Below are 16,914 nucleotides of genomic sequence, written 5' to 3'. Positions count from 1 at the left end.
CCACACGCTGAGTAAAGAAATACTTCCTTTTGTCTGTCCTAACTCTCCCAACACTCAATTTGGGTGGATGTTCCCTGGTTCTGGTGTTATGTGAGAGTGTAAAGAGCATCTCTAAGATTAGACACCCCCAAAGCGTGATGCCTGATGTGATCCGCACCCGCTGCAACCCCCCTTGTGACACCACTGTGTCAGGAATAGAACCTGGGGCCTCCTGCATGCAGGGAGTAGGTGTTCTCCCTGCCTCCCTGCGCTACAGACCCCTCCAAAACAAGCAGCCTTGGGGCCAAACCAACCTCCTTTGACGGGACATTCTGCTGTGTCCCCCCACCTACCGCATCACCAAGGCAGCAACGACAACCAATTCATTGCTAATAAATACCTCGTTTTATTTATTTTCTTATACAGAGAAACATTTTTCTTCAAGTTTTTTTTTTCCTTTCCTTTTAAAAAAATACAATACCAAGCCAGGCCCCGCAGCCTTCCGCCCTCCCAACCACAGCCCAAACCGACAAGCAGGATGTCACAGAGTTTCCATGAACACGCGCACACAAAAAGCTCACACCTGTCCCCAAAACCAATGGAGTTGAAGTTGCACAAGTTTGGAAAAAAAATTTTTTAAAGGGGAGGGGAAGAGAAGCAGCTTCTGGGGGGGGGGGAGAAGAGCACCCAAAAAGCAGCGCGAGACTGGACCACAGTTATCGCATATAGCCCTCTGATTTGTATCCTAGTGGTGGTGGGTTAGATAGCCCATTGGCCCAGAGCTCATCCTTATTAGAAGAGAAAGGATATGGAGATTACCCATTATCACAGATTTCACTCCCCCCACCCCCCACCCAAGTGGGTCCCAAGCCAGTGCCAAGACGGCCTCCTTCAGAATGGGCCAGATTCCATCAGTGGCTGATGTGAAGATCCAGGAGTGCTTCAGGGACACACTCTTTTTACCCAAGGAAGTGCGCAATTCATCGTGTTTGTCCTGATTAAAACTGCATGCACACACAGGAGAGAGAGAGAGAGTCCTCGTTTTGGAAACAGTCCAGCAATCAGGCTCAATAAATAACAATCGGTTTGCAACCAAACTGCTTAACATTTCAAGGAAATCCATTGGCTGGGAACAGTTTTGTCGTAAGACACTTTGGAGAAAAAAAATATATCCAGACCAATCTTCCCCCTTTGGAAGTCAGCCACTGGGGAGACAGAGCTTCATTTTCTCCAAGCGATTTATTTTTCCCCTCTTTTAAAGAGAGAGGGGGGGGGGTGAAAAGCACAGTTCTTCAACAGCTTAGCTAATGTTACAGGTTCACATTTCTAGGTGGATCCAACGCCGTTCGTCAAAACACTCAACGATGCCTGAAGCAAGTTCATCTCTTTTTAAAAAAAAAAAAATTACACTGGCTGGATAGTGCCTTCCAGGAACGCTGGTGGACTTGGGGACTTGAGGGTGCCCTGCTAGACGGGTTATATCAATGAAGCTTGACTTGTCTCAGTCCAGCCTCAGATGACCATGAGTTGCAGCTGTATCAAACACTTTTCATGAGGTAGCTCCCCGCCACCTCTACCACCAACATTTCTCCTCCTATAATTTGGAGGAGTCAATCTTCACAAGCCTGGAAGGACAGAGTGATCAAACCTACCAGCCATGCCATGGGGGAGGGATGACGGCAGGGCTGTTAAAGGGAGCCAAATCCCAGGTAGCAAAGGCAGTTGGGCATCCACAGTGCCCACAAATTCCCCCATCCCTATCCAAGCAAATGCCCCCTTTGCCCTACTGCAAGCCTGGCATCATCCAAGCTGGGCATTGCTGGGAGTTGCAGAAAAAGGACAACCTGCCACCGTCACAAAGACTGTGCAAATTGGATAATACCGGTTAGACGGCGCCGAGTCTGAACCTCTCCTTGCGTCCTCGAAGGATGCAAGAGTTTGGTCTAGACCTGGAGCAGAACAAGGAGACAGGATCCAGAGCCCAAAGAGTTAAGTGTAGCACCTCAGGCTGCCGGTGCAACCATTTTAAAAAATCCTTCTCCATGGGAAACACTCCCCAGAAGTAGAGAACTAGCACTGCAAGGATCAAGATACAAGTCTGCTCCCTCTGTACTTGTATATTACTTGCAGAGATATTCCCCTCTCCCGTAGACAGGTATTATACCTTAAAAATAGGGACTATGGATTTTTTTTCTCCAAGATGGTCACAAAATTCATCGGTCAATGTTCCCTGTATTTCAGACAGAGAATAATATTTTTCTTTCCTTGTCGGAGCAAAATGTGACCCCCTCCCCCTCCAAAAAACACACAAAGCTTAAAAATGGCATTTCCCCTAAAAAAATCTCTATCAGTCCCAAAGTCAGGAAGCACTGATCAAATTCATCCATCTTAATGCAAAAGGGGAGAGGGAACAACAAGGGTCAAAGACAACCCAGAGGGGCCAACTATCGGACACCCACCATCAGGAAGCCTGCTTCAAGGCTGCCTGTGGGGGGGAAGACCCGCAACAGAGTTTTAAATCATCGTTCCAGAGCAGATGCCGGAGGCAGATCCACCACGAGGGCCGTAAACCAAGCCGCTGTGTCTTTTTTAAAAAAGGAAACCCAAAGTTGACTCCGGAGATCTGGCCAGCTAGTGCTTCAACCACGGATGGGCCTCCAGAGAGGCTTTGCTCCGGTCTCCGTAATCGTAAAGCAGTTCTTCGCCAGCTTTGATGTCGCGGGAGGCGACCAGGATGAGGTGAGGGATGCCGTTGACGTCGTGGAGCTTCGTCTGACAGTTCCCGCATTTGCTGTGGTTGACCAGACGGCCCAGGCGGTTCGTCTCTTTCGTAGCGTCAACGCTGCGTGTGGGGGGAAGAGGGGAGAGATACAATGTAGGGTTTCTCCGTGGCAGGGTGGGAAAAAAGACTAAGGATCCTGGAGGGGGAGGGCGACACCCCGTTGGTCGTCGCCCTCCCCCTCTGACATTTTGGCAGCCTGGCCTCAATCATCAGCCAGAGGTTGAGTAGCTGCAGGGGACTTTCTCCCTACCAGAATGTGTTCTGCATTGCCTAGATCAGGGGTGACCAAAGTTTTTGGCAGGAGGGCCACATCATCTCTCTGCCATAGTGTCGGGGGCCGGGGGGGGAAAAAGAATTAATTTACATTTAAAATTTGAATAAATTTACATAGGTTTACATAAATGAATATATTAAAGATGAACTTATATGAATGAATGACGGTCTTGCAATAGCTCAAGGCCGATAAAAGGCCTTGCACAAAGCAAGGCCGGCCTTTCCTTTGCTGCCTCTGCTGCATCACAGACGTGAAACATCAAGCAGTGGAGGGAGCCCTCATCCCACAGCTCACGCGAGAGGTCAAACAGGCGCCCTCACGCTGAGAGCAGTTGCATCGGGCCAGTGTGGGCTCCAACAAATCTCCAGAGGGCCACAGGCTCATTGGAGACTGGGGGCTCCCTGAGGGCCACATTGAGAGGCCTCGAGGACCGCAAGTGGCCCCAGGGCCGGGGTTTGGGCACCCCTGGCCTAGATCAGGGTTGTCAAACATAAGCCCTACAGGTTGAATGTGGCCCTCGGGAGCTATTTATCCAGCTCCCATTATAATTAGGCTCTCCCAGCTTTATAATTGGGCTCTCTCATATCTTGTAAACATGAACAAGATTTGCACATATTCTCTTCTGCCGTGTGCAGCTAATGAGTTTCAAGGCGAGAACCAAGTGCTTATCTCTGGCCATCACCTGACATCATGATGTCACTCACTGCTTAACGATGTCACGGCTAGTCCTCCATAGGCAGCATGAATGCTAACTTTGGCCCTCTGTATGAAGCAAGTTTGACTTCCCTGGCCTAGGTGGTTTTTCAAGGCAATTAGACGCATTGGCAAGGTGCGGGTGGCCATTAGCAGAGGTGTGATTTTTCGATGACAACAAAATAAAAACACATTACACCCTTTTCTTCAGTTTTCATTTTTGTAAAAAACCGAACAAACAATGCACAACAAACACCTCTACATATAGGGCCACTGTAGGCTAGTCGGGCCAGACTGGAGGGGTGGATGGGTAATAAATGTGGCTGCATCTACCGACTCTATACCACCTGCCTAGTATGCTTTTTAAGTGATTATAATTTATAAAAATGCACCCTTGAAATAAAAAACACATAACACCACTTTTTGCACTTTTCCTCCTTGGAGGGGGGGAAAAACCCAAATCTGTATAAAAACTAAACACATTTAAGAACACCTCTTATTGTTGGCATCCTTCAGTCTCGGAAGACTATGGTGTCACGCTCTGAATGGTGGTTCTGGAACAGAGTGTCCTCTCCAGTGCGTGAAGCCTGGGTAAAGTGGGTATGGAGGATAGGCTGTTACCCATGCAGCAAATCCCCCCTCTCCACGTCGCTGAAATGATCCAATGGAAAGGCAGAGGCCAATACGGTTGGTTCCAGCGGCGTCACAGGAGTTGCCAGAACGTGACTGTGTTCAGCCATGAACTGCCTCAGGGACTCCGGCTCCGCATTTTGCCTCGAGGTTGACTCCCGAAGCCTTTTCCATAACTGGATGTAGCCACGAGGCAGTGGAGGTTTGGGATCAGAGTTTTCCTTCTCTCAGATGAACTGCCTTCCCAGGCTAAGGAGTCCCATTTACCCGGTGGCTGTTCAGTCGCCTCTTACGACAAGTACAGCCAAACTGAGGGCCTATTCTTATCCCCAGCCCCCAGGGGAAAAGAACACCTCTAGCCATTAGCGATTGGTGCTAGGTGCTACCTCCAGGTCTTTCCCAGCGCTACCTGGGGGTACTTCCATGGATGAACTCTGGGAGATTATGCTTGCAAAGGAAATGCTTGGCCACAGGCCCCACCCCTGGCAGTGCGGAAACAGGGCCCTTGTCTCATCCCGCTAAAAACCAATTCTGCAGAAAGGCACAGAAAAGGACACTCACCAATATGTTTTGCTCAAGTACTGGAAGTAATACATATAGCAGCCGGTAGACGGGTCTTGGGCGTACAGAGCTTCTCGTTTCTTGGCATCTGTGATTTCAATGAGATCCCCGTGGTACTCGACGACAAACTCGCCCCGGCTAAAATGCTTGGTCGCAATGACCCCGCGCCCTTTGCCGTCAATGAAGTCGATCTGCAAGGAAAAGGAGGGGAAAGACCTACGTTTCGACTGGGCAGCAAAGAAAGCTTCCTTAAGAAATCAGATTATTTCATACACACTGCATGAGCAGCTCCTTGGGATGGAAGATGGCAGGTGGACCAGAACACACACACTGGTGAACACAGCCCCTTCCCCGCCCGATACCTTCATGCCTTCTTCTTTGCCGTTCTCTATCAACCCGTCTAGCCTCTTCTTTTCCTCAATCTGCAGAGAGACCAGACAATACACCAATACAGAAAACATTTCTTTATCCGGTTTGTCACTAGTCTGCGGAACTCCTTGCCACCGGATGTGGTGATGGCACCTGGCCTAGATGCCTTTCAAAAGGGAGTGGACAGATTGATGGAGGAAAAGTCCACCGCAGGTCACAAGCCACGATGGGTATACACAATCTCCTGGTTTTAAAAGTAGCCCATCCCTGAATGCTGGAGGCAAGAGAGTGGCAACCGGATGCAGCAAACTTGTGGGCTCCCCGAGGCAGCTGGTGGGCCACTGTGAGATACAGGAAGGTGGGCTAGATGGGCCTATGGCCTGATCCAGCAGGGCTGTACTTATGTTCTTAACTACAATTCCCAGGAGGCCTTGCAGGTCTCTTGTTATCTGGTGTGCTCCCTGGGGCATTTGGTGGGCCACTGTGAGATACAGGAAGGTGGGCTAGATGGGCCTATGGCCTGATCCAGTGGGGCTGTTCTTATGTTCTTAACTACAATTCCCAGGAAGCCTTGCAGGTCTCTTGTTGTCTGGTGTGCTCCCTGGGGCATTTGGTGGGCTGCTGTGAGATACAGGAAGCTGGACTAGATGGGCCTGTGGCCTGATCCAGTGGGGCTGTTCTTATGTTCTTAACTACAATTCCCAGAATGCCTTGCAGGTCTCTTGTTATCTGGGGTGCTCCCTGGGGCATTTGGTGGGCCGCTGTGAGATACAGGAAGCTGGACTAGATGGGCCTATGGCCTGATCCAGTGGGGCTGTTCTTATGTTCTTAACTACAATTCCCAGGAAGCCTTGCAGGTCTCTTGTTGTATGGTGTGCTCCCTGGGGCATTTGGTGGGCCACTGTGAGATACAGGAAGGTGGGCTAGATGGGCCTTTGGCCTGATCCTGTGGGGCTGTTCTTATGTATTAATGTTGCCATTGGGGAGTGCTGCAGTTAAATGAATGCGCTCAAATGGTTAGCACTTCACTGTGTTTATCTAAAGGGGTGTGCCATGACTCTCACTCCCAGGTTAAGAATGCAGCACTAAGCAAAAGAAGCGTATGAAGCATTAAACATTGTCTCTACTTCTTAAAAAAAAAAAAAAAGCATTCCACAGCACTGCTCACACTTCCTTCAAGAGTCCAGGAATATAAATAAACCATATTGTGGTTACATTTTTCACATACACCGCTAAGCGACTGCACCTAGTTTTCTACAACAGGTTGGTCATACCCCACTGCAGTGGGGCTTTCACAGCTCCTTGATAGAACATTTGCCCCAAAGTTGGGTGTATGGGAAAGGGGAGAGAGGGGTCCTTAAGAGATGCTACACGAGAGAGGGTACCTGCAATTCTTTTTTGCTCTTCCGGGAGCTTCTTCTAACTGGGAAATAGTCTGTAACCTTCCGGTTTGGCTGTGTTTTCACTTGGGCTCTGAGAGAGACAGAGAAAGTCGTGGGAACAATTAAGGGGGCTTCCATTTGAAAAACAAAGTCCAGGTGGGAACGCGGCATCCACTGGGGTTTGGTTCTGGGACTCCCCGAAGAGACCAAAAAAACATGTTAAATTAAAGCCATCGAAACAAAATTACACACCAGTCAGTCAGGCAGTCAATCAGAACTGCTATTTTGCAGCCCACTCAAAGTGACCCCCCCTCCCTTCGCCCTGCCACATGGTTGGTGATTAACTATTTCTGCCCAAAGTTGCATATATGCAACAGGGGTAAAATGTGTACACCTGTGGGCTGCGGAGAAATGGGTTAACCATTTCCTCATTCCATTGTTAAGCGAACCACGGCGAGGGAAGGGGGTCACATTTCTTGGAGTGAGCTGCAAAATAGCAATTCTACTCCCTAGAAAAGCACTTTTTAGAATGGGGATTGTAAAAGGATGTTCCCCCACCTTCTCCAGGGAATGGCAGGGTCCTTCTTATCTGCGGTGGCCATCAATGTAGAGTGGGTTAAAAAAAAAAATCAGTGTATAGAAAGGCTTTACAGCATCCCAGCCCCAAGACAGGTGTATTCAGAACCCCCACACTACAGCCCCATGTGCTTGGATTGCGGTCCCGAAGCCTGGTTTCACGGGACCATTTTTGGCTGTTAACTAATCGATGCTCCCAATTATCCCATCAACTACAGCTGAAAAACCAGTCCACCGGGGAACGTACGCACTCACTTTCTCTTGGGGCCAGATTTTGTTTTGGTTCCCTTCTTCGGAGCTTGCTTGGTGGTTGCTGCCTTAGCGGACACTGGAGAGAGGAGTTTCCCGGTTTCTGGGGCTTCCGGTTTTTGGTTAGAGGAGGATTCTGGAGATTCATCCCTGCCCTCTTTGTCATTCTGGTCCTCCGATTTCACAGCACCCTCTGTGGCACTGCTAATATTTATTCTGTCTGCAAATAATTGGGGGGGGGAGGGTTTGAGGGGAAAAAAATCAATACAGGCCAGCATAACAGATCTCAGGCAGCCCTCTGTTCCAGGTAAACTGGCTCCCATACACCCACCTGTTCCTTAAGAGCATCTGGGAAGCCCTTCTTCGGGCAGCCCCATCTACAGAGGTTAGGTGGGAGGTGATAGGGGGCTGAGCCTTCTCTTCTGTGGGGCTGTGGCTCTGGAATGCCCTCCCTGGAGTTGTTTACCAACCACCAATCCTTATGTTTTTGATTATATATACAATTATTTCTATTTGCCCAAGTCTCTTTAACAGCCAAAGGGACCCCTGGATTGGGGTGGGGGGGTTTCATGCTTCCCTCCAGTGCAGTTCTTCCTGTTGGAAGTCACATACGCAGCTGTGAGCTTGCCCCTTTCACCCTATGGGGGTTTGCACAAATAGCCAGTTTGGGGGAACAGCCACCGAGGGCCTCCAACTATGGGTCACGACCCGATTTTTGGTGGGTCGTGAAACTGACACGGAAAATGTACTGAGACTGCGGAGACCAAAAGGGAGCAGCATGTGTGCATTTACTCATGAGTAGGCAACCGTGCCTCGGTCCACACTGAAGAGCAGGCCGAGAGGAACGCCACGCCACCAGAATGGTCCCGATCTGATGAACGCAACCCCCAACGAACTCTCAAGCAGGAAGTCTCCCCCCCCAAAGCTGACAACATAATGTGCCCCATGGACAGCAAAACTGAGCAACGTGTGTGTGCTTACCCATAAGCAGGTAATTGCGCTTCAACTCTTTATTGAAGGCCAGGCAAAGGGGAACATGAAGCCACAGAATGCTGTTTCTTACCCTCTGCCTTTCTGTAATTTTCGTTCGCCGGTTTGCCCGGGCACTTTGTCTCGTGATGTGTGGCGGAGTTCTCCTCTTGAAGCGGAGGCCGAACCGCCGGAGATTTGTTGGGACTCATGTAGGTAAAGATTTTGGATTGACAAGTAAATATGTTCTCCTAAAGCAAGAGAGACAAGAGACAGAGGGTTGCTATTCCCAGGTACGCAAGAGAAAGCCTTTGCTATGATGATGGCCAGCCTATGGAACCCTCCAGAAATCTCTCTGGAGCCCCCCCCCCCATATGTTCCACTGTGGCCTAGAAATGGTTTTTTACTTTCCATATTATTTTATAACAAACTGTGTATGTTTTAAATTGTTATCCTTGGTTGCTGTTCTTAATTGCTTTACTTATTTAAAAGACTTTTATCCTGCTTTTCCGTGGCTCAAAGCAGTGTATGATTGCTTATATCATCAAGTTTATAATAAAAACATAATTTAAAGTAACTAAAAACACCTACATAAAAACACAGCAGAGCAGGTACTTAAAGTAACAGCTATACCATACAAGTGGGTTGTTAATATGGTCAAAGAAACCTTAACAATAACGATGAAAGGGTAATCTAGGGAATAATCCCCCCTCAAAGGCTAAATTATTATTATTAACAGTATTTATATACCGCTTTTCAACTAAAAGTTCACAAAGCGGTTTACAGAGAAAAATCAAATAACTAAATGGCTCCCAAAAGGGCTCACAATCTAAAAAGATGCAAAAGAATACCAGCAGACAGCCACTAGAACAGACACTGCTGGGGTGAGACGGACCAGTTATTAACAGTATTTATTATTATTAACAGTATTTATATACCGCTTTTCAACTGAAAGTTCACAAAGCGGTTTACAGAGAAAAATCAAATAACTAAATGGCTCCCTGTCCCAAAAGGGCTCACAATCTAAACAGATGCCAAGGAATACCAGCAGACAGCCACTAGAACAGACAGTGCTGGGGTGAGGTGGGCCAGTTACTCTCCCCCTGCTAAAAAAAGGAGCACCCACTTGAAAAAGTGCCTCTTACCCAATTAGCAGGGGTTAATAATGAATGAAATTGATGGGGTTAACTCATAAATGAAATTGATATTCATTTACAATATAAACAATTTATATAAACAATTGTTTATATAAACAATATAAAATTGTTTAAAATAAAGGAAACAATATAAACAGGGAACTGTCCAGAGATCTTCTGGGAGCTCTTTCCATAGATGTGGTGCCACGACAGAGAAGGCCCTGTTCTAAGCTACCCTCAGGGTGGAAGGGCAGGAGAGTCATTTTAATTAATAGATAACAGCCTTGGTCAGATCAATCCTTTTTGTGCTCAGCTTCCCATCTGTAAAATGGACATGGAGGACCAAAGATAAAAGCACTCCGTACAACATGTAGCAACATGTAGGTTGTCCGTACTTTTAACATGTAGGTTAAAAGTGGTTGGGCTCTGAAGAAGAACCAGCTCACTGGGTGAGCAATAAAGGGCAGATGACAAGCTTTGTATGCAGAAGATTCCAGGTTCAATCCCTGGCAGCGTCTCCAACAAATGCTGGGAAAGAGCCCAGCCTGGAACCCAGAGAGATGCTGCCACAATACTGACCTAGACGGAGCACTCAGTACCAGGCGGTTTCCTACACAAAGACTTAAAACTACTTAGAAACATCAATCAAGACACCACACCCTCAGAGCCACTGGATTCCAGCCCAAATCCACCGATAACATCTCAAGGCTGCTGGCCCACAAGGACTGAAGAAGGACTGAAAAGACAAGGCAGAGAGACCCAGTGGAGGGGAAAGGGAAAAAATAGCAAAGGGTAAAACAAGTCACAATGGCTTATGCAAAAACAGTTGCCACACAACCCGCTGATTCCAAGGAGGTCAGCTCTGCGTTATGATCACGTTTTAGATGGCTTGCAAAACTGCAGAATCAAGGAACAGAGTGGAAATATTTTTAAAGTAAAATAAATATTTATTTTGGCACTAATATTCTGGCACAATAAAAACCTAGATCAGTGCTTCTCCAACTTTTAAGCACCGGGACAAACTTTTTAGAATGACAATCTGTCGGCACCTCTGGGAGTGATGTCATTCACCTGGAAGTGATGTCCTGGCTGGAAGTGACATCACCAAACAGGAAAATTTTTAACACACCCATACAACAAAGTCGAATCAAATTAAGTCAGCCAATTAAAAGTTTAAATAAGTAGAAGTTCTTTAAAAATATTTTAAATAAAGAAGAATTCTCCTAACCTTCCAAACAGCTGCTGATCTGTTTTAAAATATTTCCCAAACTTCCCAAAGGCTGCAATTGAATCCACACTTAGCCGGGAGTAAGCCCCATTGGCTATCATGGTTAAAAGCATAGCTCTGTCACATTTCCCCAAATGCAGTCACATACCATGGTGGCATAGAGTCTAAGATACTAAAAATAAAATACACGTTGGAATGAACGGGGACCCACTTGAAATTGATTCATGACCCACACTGTGGATCCTGACCCACAGTTTGAGAAACACTGCATAAACACTTCTATTTAACACATTCATTTCGTTTAGACTTTGAGGGGGACGATTCCCTAGGTGACCCTTTTGTCGTTACTGTTGTTTTTATTACATCGCTCACGGCTTTGAGCCATGGAAAAGCAGGATTAAAATCTTTTAAAAAAACAAAACAATTAAGAACAGCAAGACCCATGGAACTCAATGAGAAACAAGACCCATGGAACATGGAAGTAAGACCTATGGAACTCAATGAGACTAACTCCTGAGTAGCCACATATGGGATTGTGCTGTTAATCCTAATGGTCCCAAGCAGTTGTTTACCCAGGAGTAAGCTCCATTGACTATCATTGTGAAAAGCATATACAGTACGTGGCACAAACTGATAGTAGCCTGTTAAAAGCACAGATTTGTCACCTTTCCCCAAATGCAGTCACATACCACGGCAGCATCAAGTCTAATAGATTTAAAAAGAAAATGCACATTGAAATGAATGGGGACCCACCTGAAATTGGCTCGCGGCCCACTGTGTGGGTCCGAAGACCCACAGTTTGAGAAACACTGCTTTAAGTTTCTAAAAACCCACTCCTCCTCCCCCCAAAAACACCAACCCCCCTTCCCCCCCCAATGCTGGCCTTTTGGAGAGGTTCTCCCCAAAACGATGGGGGTGGGACTGGACTGGATGTGCAATATGAATGGGGACCCAGCTGAAACTGGCTTGTGGCCCACCTAGTGAGCCCTGACCCACAGTTTGACAAACACTGCTCTAGGTTTCTAAAAAACCCACTTCCCCCCAAAAAACACCAACCCCTCTTTCCCCCCCAATTTTGGAGAGCAGCCCCTTTTGGAGAGGTTCTCCCAAAAGGATGGGGTGGGACTGGTCTGGATGTGTTGCCCCCACCGGACAGGAGCTGGGGGGAGGGCTGAGGGATCTGGAGACGGAGGGGGTGGGGAGAGGTTCCTCCCACCCCATCGCCCCCTCCCCCGGGCAGGGCTGCGCGCAGAGGGGCGCCGCTGGTCCTTGCGCTGCGCCCGGGGCGCGTTTGGAGAGGTGCGTTTGGAGAGGGCGCGCCAGGGCGCACGGAGAGGGGCTGCGGGGATCGCCCCCGGGGGGCAGCGGGCGGGGCGGATCGGGGCAGGGCAGGCCCCCCCACCCGCGAACCGGCTTACCCCGTTCATCCTGGGCCGGCCGTTGCTCTCCTGCGCGCCTCCTGCGCCCTCCTGGGTGGCTCGGGACATCTTCCTCCTGCCGCCTGCGGGGGAGCGCAGCGCTCAGAGCCAGCCCCCCCCCCCCGGCCCCATTCATTCCCCTGCCAGGGCGGCAGCAGGCGCACCAGCCGCCCCCGGCGCCCCCCCACCAGCCACCGCCATGTCGAAGGGCTGCAGGCGCCCTGGAGAGCTCCCGCAGCCCGGCCCCCTGGCCCTGCCCTGCCCGGCTGCTGGGCGGAGCTGCCGTGCCCCCTTCCCCTGCCCCCTTCCCCTGCAGATCGGGAGGGGGGGGAGGCTGGAAGCAAGACCCGAGCCCCCTTCCCCGCTGCCCCCGCTGCCAACCCAGCCACACTCCCCTGGGAACCAGTCTCAGGGACGCTCAGCATGGCACTTACTTCTGAGTAGACCTGCCTAGGGCTGGGCTCTCAAAGCTGCCATCCTCGCCACACTTGCTTGAGAGTAAGCCTCACTGACTCTCATGGGACTTACCTCTGAGTAGCCCTGCTTAGGACCGGGCTCTTAAAGCTGCCATCCTGGCCACACTGACCTGGGAGTAAGATTCACTGACTACAGTGGGACTTATTTCTGAGTAGGCATGCCTAGGACTGGGCTCTTAAAACTGCAGTTCTATCCAGACTTACCTGGGAGTAAGCCCCATTGACCACCATCATGGGACTTACTTCTGAGCTGGCATGTGTCTAGGATTGGGCTCTAAGGATCTCTCCATCCTGGACCATAAGGAAATCTCAGTGAATGGGACCCTGACCAGGTGCAGAGTGTACCTTCCCCACCACCACCACCACCTACATGCCTACCATGGGGGGGGATTGGGGGCAACAAAGGGGAGGGGGGGTGAGCCTTCCAGATCAGAAAAGTCAGCTCTGAGGCTGGCTTCATTCAAACCTCTTCCTAAAAAAACTCACTATTTCCATGATGTCTTTGGCCCTACATCTTTCAGCCCAATTCTATGCATGTCTACTCAGGTGTAAGCCCCTTTATAGTCAATGGGACTTACTCCCAGGCAGATAAGTATGGATAGGTTTACAGCCTTAGTCCTCTTATTCCTACTATAACAGCCCAACCCTTTGGATGTAAGTCCCACTAAGTTCCATGAGACCTACTCCCACATAAATGTATCTAGGAGGGCAGTCTCAGCAGTGAAACTTACAACACAATCCTATTCATGTCTGCTGAGAAGTAAATCCCATTGTATTCAGTTCGGCTTCCTCCCAGGAAAGTGTGCACAGGATTGCAGCCTTAGAGATTTGCATAGGCTTTCCCTGTTTACTCCACCTCCATCCCGCTCTCCCACTTTCATCTCCCTTGTGTCAATACATTGGTAGCCCCCTTTTTCAGATATAAAATGCACACAGATGAGAAATTATGTACATTATTGAGGGCTCCTCCACCATGGGCAACATCCACACCTTCAGATGCACCTCCATTGAGATCTTAGGCTGCAATCTCATGCACATTTACCAGAGTAAGCCCCACTGAAATCAGTGAGTCCACTAAGGTAGGCCCATCTCCTGCCCCTAAAACTAGTCACTTGTCAAAGCATTCACCCACTACTCCCCCTATTTTACATCCACCTTTGACCTGGGTGACCAGATGCCATCTTTTTCCAGGATATGTCCTCTTTTTTAGCCTCATGTCCGGAAAAGAACTTAAATGTGAGTTTAAGTTAAATGTGAGTTAAATGTGAGCAAAGTTAAGTTAAATGTGAGTTTCCCTGTGAGAGGCCCCTGCAGGGAGAGCAGTGCCTTCTTATAATTAATAAATTATAGTTTTAAATTTAATAATAAGTGATATTATGTTAAAAAAAATACACACAAGTGTTTTTAGCTTTTATTTTTTCTTGTCTTACATTTTGGGGTGCCTTTCCTCTTTTGCAGTCATGACATCTGGTCACCCAGCCTTTGACACAGATAAGCCCAGCCCCATCCCGTAGCTTCCTGAAACCTTCCAAAGCCAATTCCCCTACTCTCTCCCAGTTTCACCACCAAAGGACAGGTGAATCACATATCAGAAGAACATCAGAAGAGCACCACTGGATCAGGTCAAAGGCCCATCTAGTCCAGCGTCCTGTATCTCACAGTGGTCCAACCAGACAACTCAATGAGAACACAAGACAAGGGACCTGCATCCTGGCCTTCTGAGGCAGCCTACTTCCAAAATCAGGTGGTTGCACATATCCATCATAGCTTGGAACCTGGGATGGACTTTTCCTCTATAAATGTGTCCAATCCCCTTTTAAAGGCACCTGGGCCAGATGCCATCACCACATCCTGTTGCAAGGAGTTCCACAGACTCTCCCCCTTTCCAACTCCCCCCCCTCAATCTCTCATCTGCATAAAGTGCACACTCTCCTGCCCCCTCTTATCCATTTAGGGTCCTCCTTCTGCTCATCAAACCTATACAAGCAACCCCCCCCTTTCTATATTCCCAAAGCCAATAAGCTCTAAAAACAATTACCTTTGGCCATGATCCTGGACACAACTCCTGGCGAAGCAGCAAGTAAAAGGAGCCCCCCTTTTACTTTTTGACAACCCACCTTTCACAATGTAACTAACTGCTTCCAAAAAGCAGTAACTGTGCCTGTTTTGTGTTTTGATTGGTCCTCTTGGCTGCCACACAGGCAATTCCTGACTCTGATTGGTCCATATTAACTATAGCCCTACCTCACCCTGTTTGGACTGGATGTTCGGTGCTTATTTCCCAGAGAAGGAGTGTTTCAAATGAACGTTCGGAAGAATCTGATTGGTCAATGGCGAGTCGCCTGGGCCTGTGATTGAAGGAGAGGCTTTGCAGGCTCTTCCGCCTCTGTGATAGTCTGGGCCACGTGTATTGGAAAGGGAGTTTCACCCTGGTTTCTGTACCATGGGGCAAAGAAACTGCCAGCCCAATCCTATGCATGTCTACTCAGAAGTAAGTCTCATTGAATTCAGTGGGACTTGTTCCCAGGTAAGCATGCATAGGATTGTACCCTGTATCTGTGTTTTTTTTCTTCTAGGAAGTTACAGAATGTCATTGCAGAAGATCAATAATAGAAAAACAGATAATATGAATATCATTAATTAATATTAATAGATAAATAAAGATTAATGAGTAATAGATAAATAAATAATGTCAATAAATATTATCAATATAAATAAATAGAAAGAAAGAAAGAAAGAAAGAAAGAAAGGTGACATTTTAGCTTTGGCCAAAGGAAAAATGGAACATTCTGTCTTAAGAAATGGAAAACATATGTACAGTATTAGGAATGTGGTTTCTTCCAAGACAAGAACTGGATTCATAGTGATGTGATGATGGGTAGCTTCATTTCTGCTCCTAATTACTACCTACTAGTATTAGTAGTACTAGCTCCTAATTAAGTAGTATTAGTAGTACTAGCTCCTAATTACTAGCTACTACTAGTTTTACTAGCTAGTAATTTCTATATACATGGGGAGCCTGGTGGCCAGCAGTGACGTGAGGCTTGCTGATGATTTGGTCGCCCCCTTTTTAAAACAAAAATAGGTAACAGCAAAAACAGCTGGATTGAAGTTAGCCGAAGAAAGGGGCCTGGTGTTCTTTCCTGATATTCTTTTATTCTTCTGTTGTGGAGCAGAAACCTTGAGATTCCTTTGAGGAGATGGGTGCCCAGTGCATGGGGCAGTTGCCAGCTGATCTACCCCCCTCATGGTGACTGATCTGTTTGTACCTGCACCAGAGTCCACGAACCCCTCTTGTCTCCACCACCTTCTCCACTGGGTATAAAAGTGCTAGACTCAAGAGGATCTGCTCCAGCCCAATCCTATGCATGATTGCCTGTCGGCAACCTTCAGTCTCGAAAGACTATGGTATCGTGCACTGAATGGTGGATCTGGAACAGCGTCTAGTGTGGCTGAAAAGGCCGATTCGGGAGTGACAATCCCTTCCACACTGGGAGCAAGCGCAGTCTGTCCCTGGTCTGTCTCCCTGGCTATGGGCCTTCTTTCTTTGCCTCTTTGCCTGTTGGCCAAGTGTCTCTTCAAAATGGGAAAGGCCATGCTGCACAGCCTGCCTCCAAGCGGGCCGCTCAGAGGCCAGGGTTTCCCACTTGTTGAGGTCCACTCCTAAGGCCTTCAGATCCCTCTTGCAGATGTCCTTGTATTGCAGCTGTGGTCTACCTGTAGGGCGCTTTCCTTGCACGAGTTCTCCATAGAGGAGATCCTTTGGGATCCGGCCATCATCCATTCTCACAACATGACCGAGCCAACGCAGGCGTCTCTGTTTCAGCAGTGCATACATGCTGGGGAGTCCAGCACATTCCAGGACTGTGTTGTTTGGAACTTTGTCCTGCCAGGTGATGCGGAGGATGCGTCGGAGGCAGCGCATGTGGAAAGCGTTCAGTTTCCTCTCCTGTTGTGAGTGAAGAGTCCATGACTCGCTGGAGTACAGAAGTGTACTCAGGATGCAAGCTCTGTAGACCTGGATCTTGGTATGTTCCGTCAGCTTCTTGTTGGACCAGACTCTCTTTGTGAGTCTGTAAAACGTGGTAGCTGCTTTACCGATGCGTTTGTTTAGCTCGGTATTGAGAGAAAGAGTGTCAGAGATAGTTGAGCCAAGGTACACAAAGTCATGGACAACCTCCAGTTCATGCGC

General features: G+C 48.2%; 1 protein-coding gene across 2 annotated transcripts; it reads right to left on the bottom strand.

The window, feature by feature from the left end:
* Positions 1 to 384: 384 nt before the first annotated feature.
* Positions 385 to 14,824, bottom strand: KMT5A (lysine methyltransferase 5A). Of its 2 annotated transcripts, XM_066609726.1 has the most exons (8): positions 14,761 to 14,824; positions 12,247 to 12,329; positions 8,559 to 8,715; positions 7,502 to 7,715; positions 6,674 to 6,761; positions 5,282 to 5,341; positions 4,920 to 5,110; positions 385 to 2,821 (listed from the first exon to the last, which is right to left on the bottom strand). In XM_066609726.1, exons 1-8 carry the CDS (start codon positions 14,768 to 14,770, stop codon positions 2,611 to 2,613), a joined length of 1,014 nt encoding a protein of 337 aa, XP_066465823.1. In that variant the 5' UTR covers positions 14,771 to 14,824; the 3' UTR covers positions 385 to 2,610. The 2 variants fall into 2 exon arrangements, with proteins under 2 accessions (XP_066465823.1, XP_066465822.1); XM_066609725.1 differs by lacking the exon at positions 14,761 to 14,824 and having other exon boundaries at positions 7,502 to 7,711; positions 12,247 to 12,387.
* Positions 14,825 to 16,914: the final 2,090 nt, after the last annotated feature.

Source organism: Tiliqua scincoides, chromosome 14 (genome assembly GCF_035046505.1).
Source record: "Tiliqua scincoides isolate rTilSci1 chromosome 14, rTilSci1.hap2, whole genome shotgun sequence".
NCBI lineage: Eukaryota > Metazoa > Chordata > Lepidosauria > Squamata > Scincidae > Tiliqua > Tiliqua scincoides.
This window is presented reverse-complemented; position numbering and strand designations above follow the sequence as displayed.

What these genes read in the sequence shown, in the direction of transcription:
- KMT5A (XM_066609725.1), bottom strand. Translation starts at nt 12,382, where the DNA reads ATGAATGGGGCCGGGGGGGGGGGGCTGGCTCTGAGCGCTGCGCTCCCC. An exon ending in AAATCTGGCCCCAAGAGAAA is followed by an intron (nt 6,762 to 7,501) that starts GTGAGTGCGTAC and finishes TGTCTCTCTCAG; the next exon opens with AGCCCAAGTGAAAACACAGC. An exon ending in TACTTGAGCAAAACATATTG is followed by an intron (nt 2,822 to 4,919) that starts GTGAGTGTCCTT and finishes CCCCACACGCAG; the next exon opens with CGTTGACGCTACGAAAGAGA.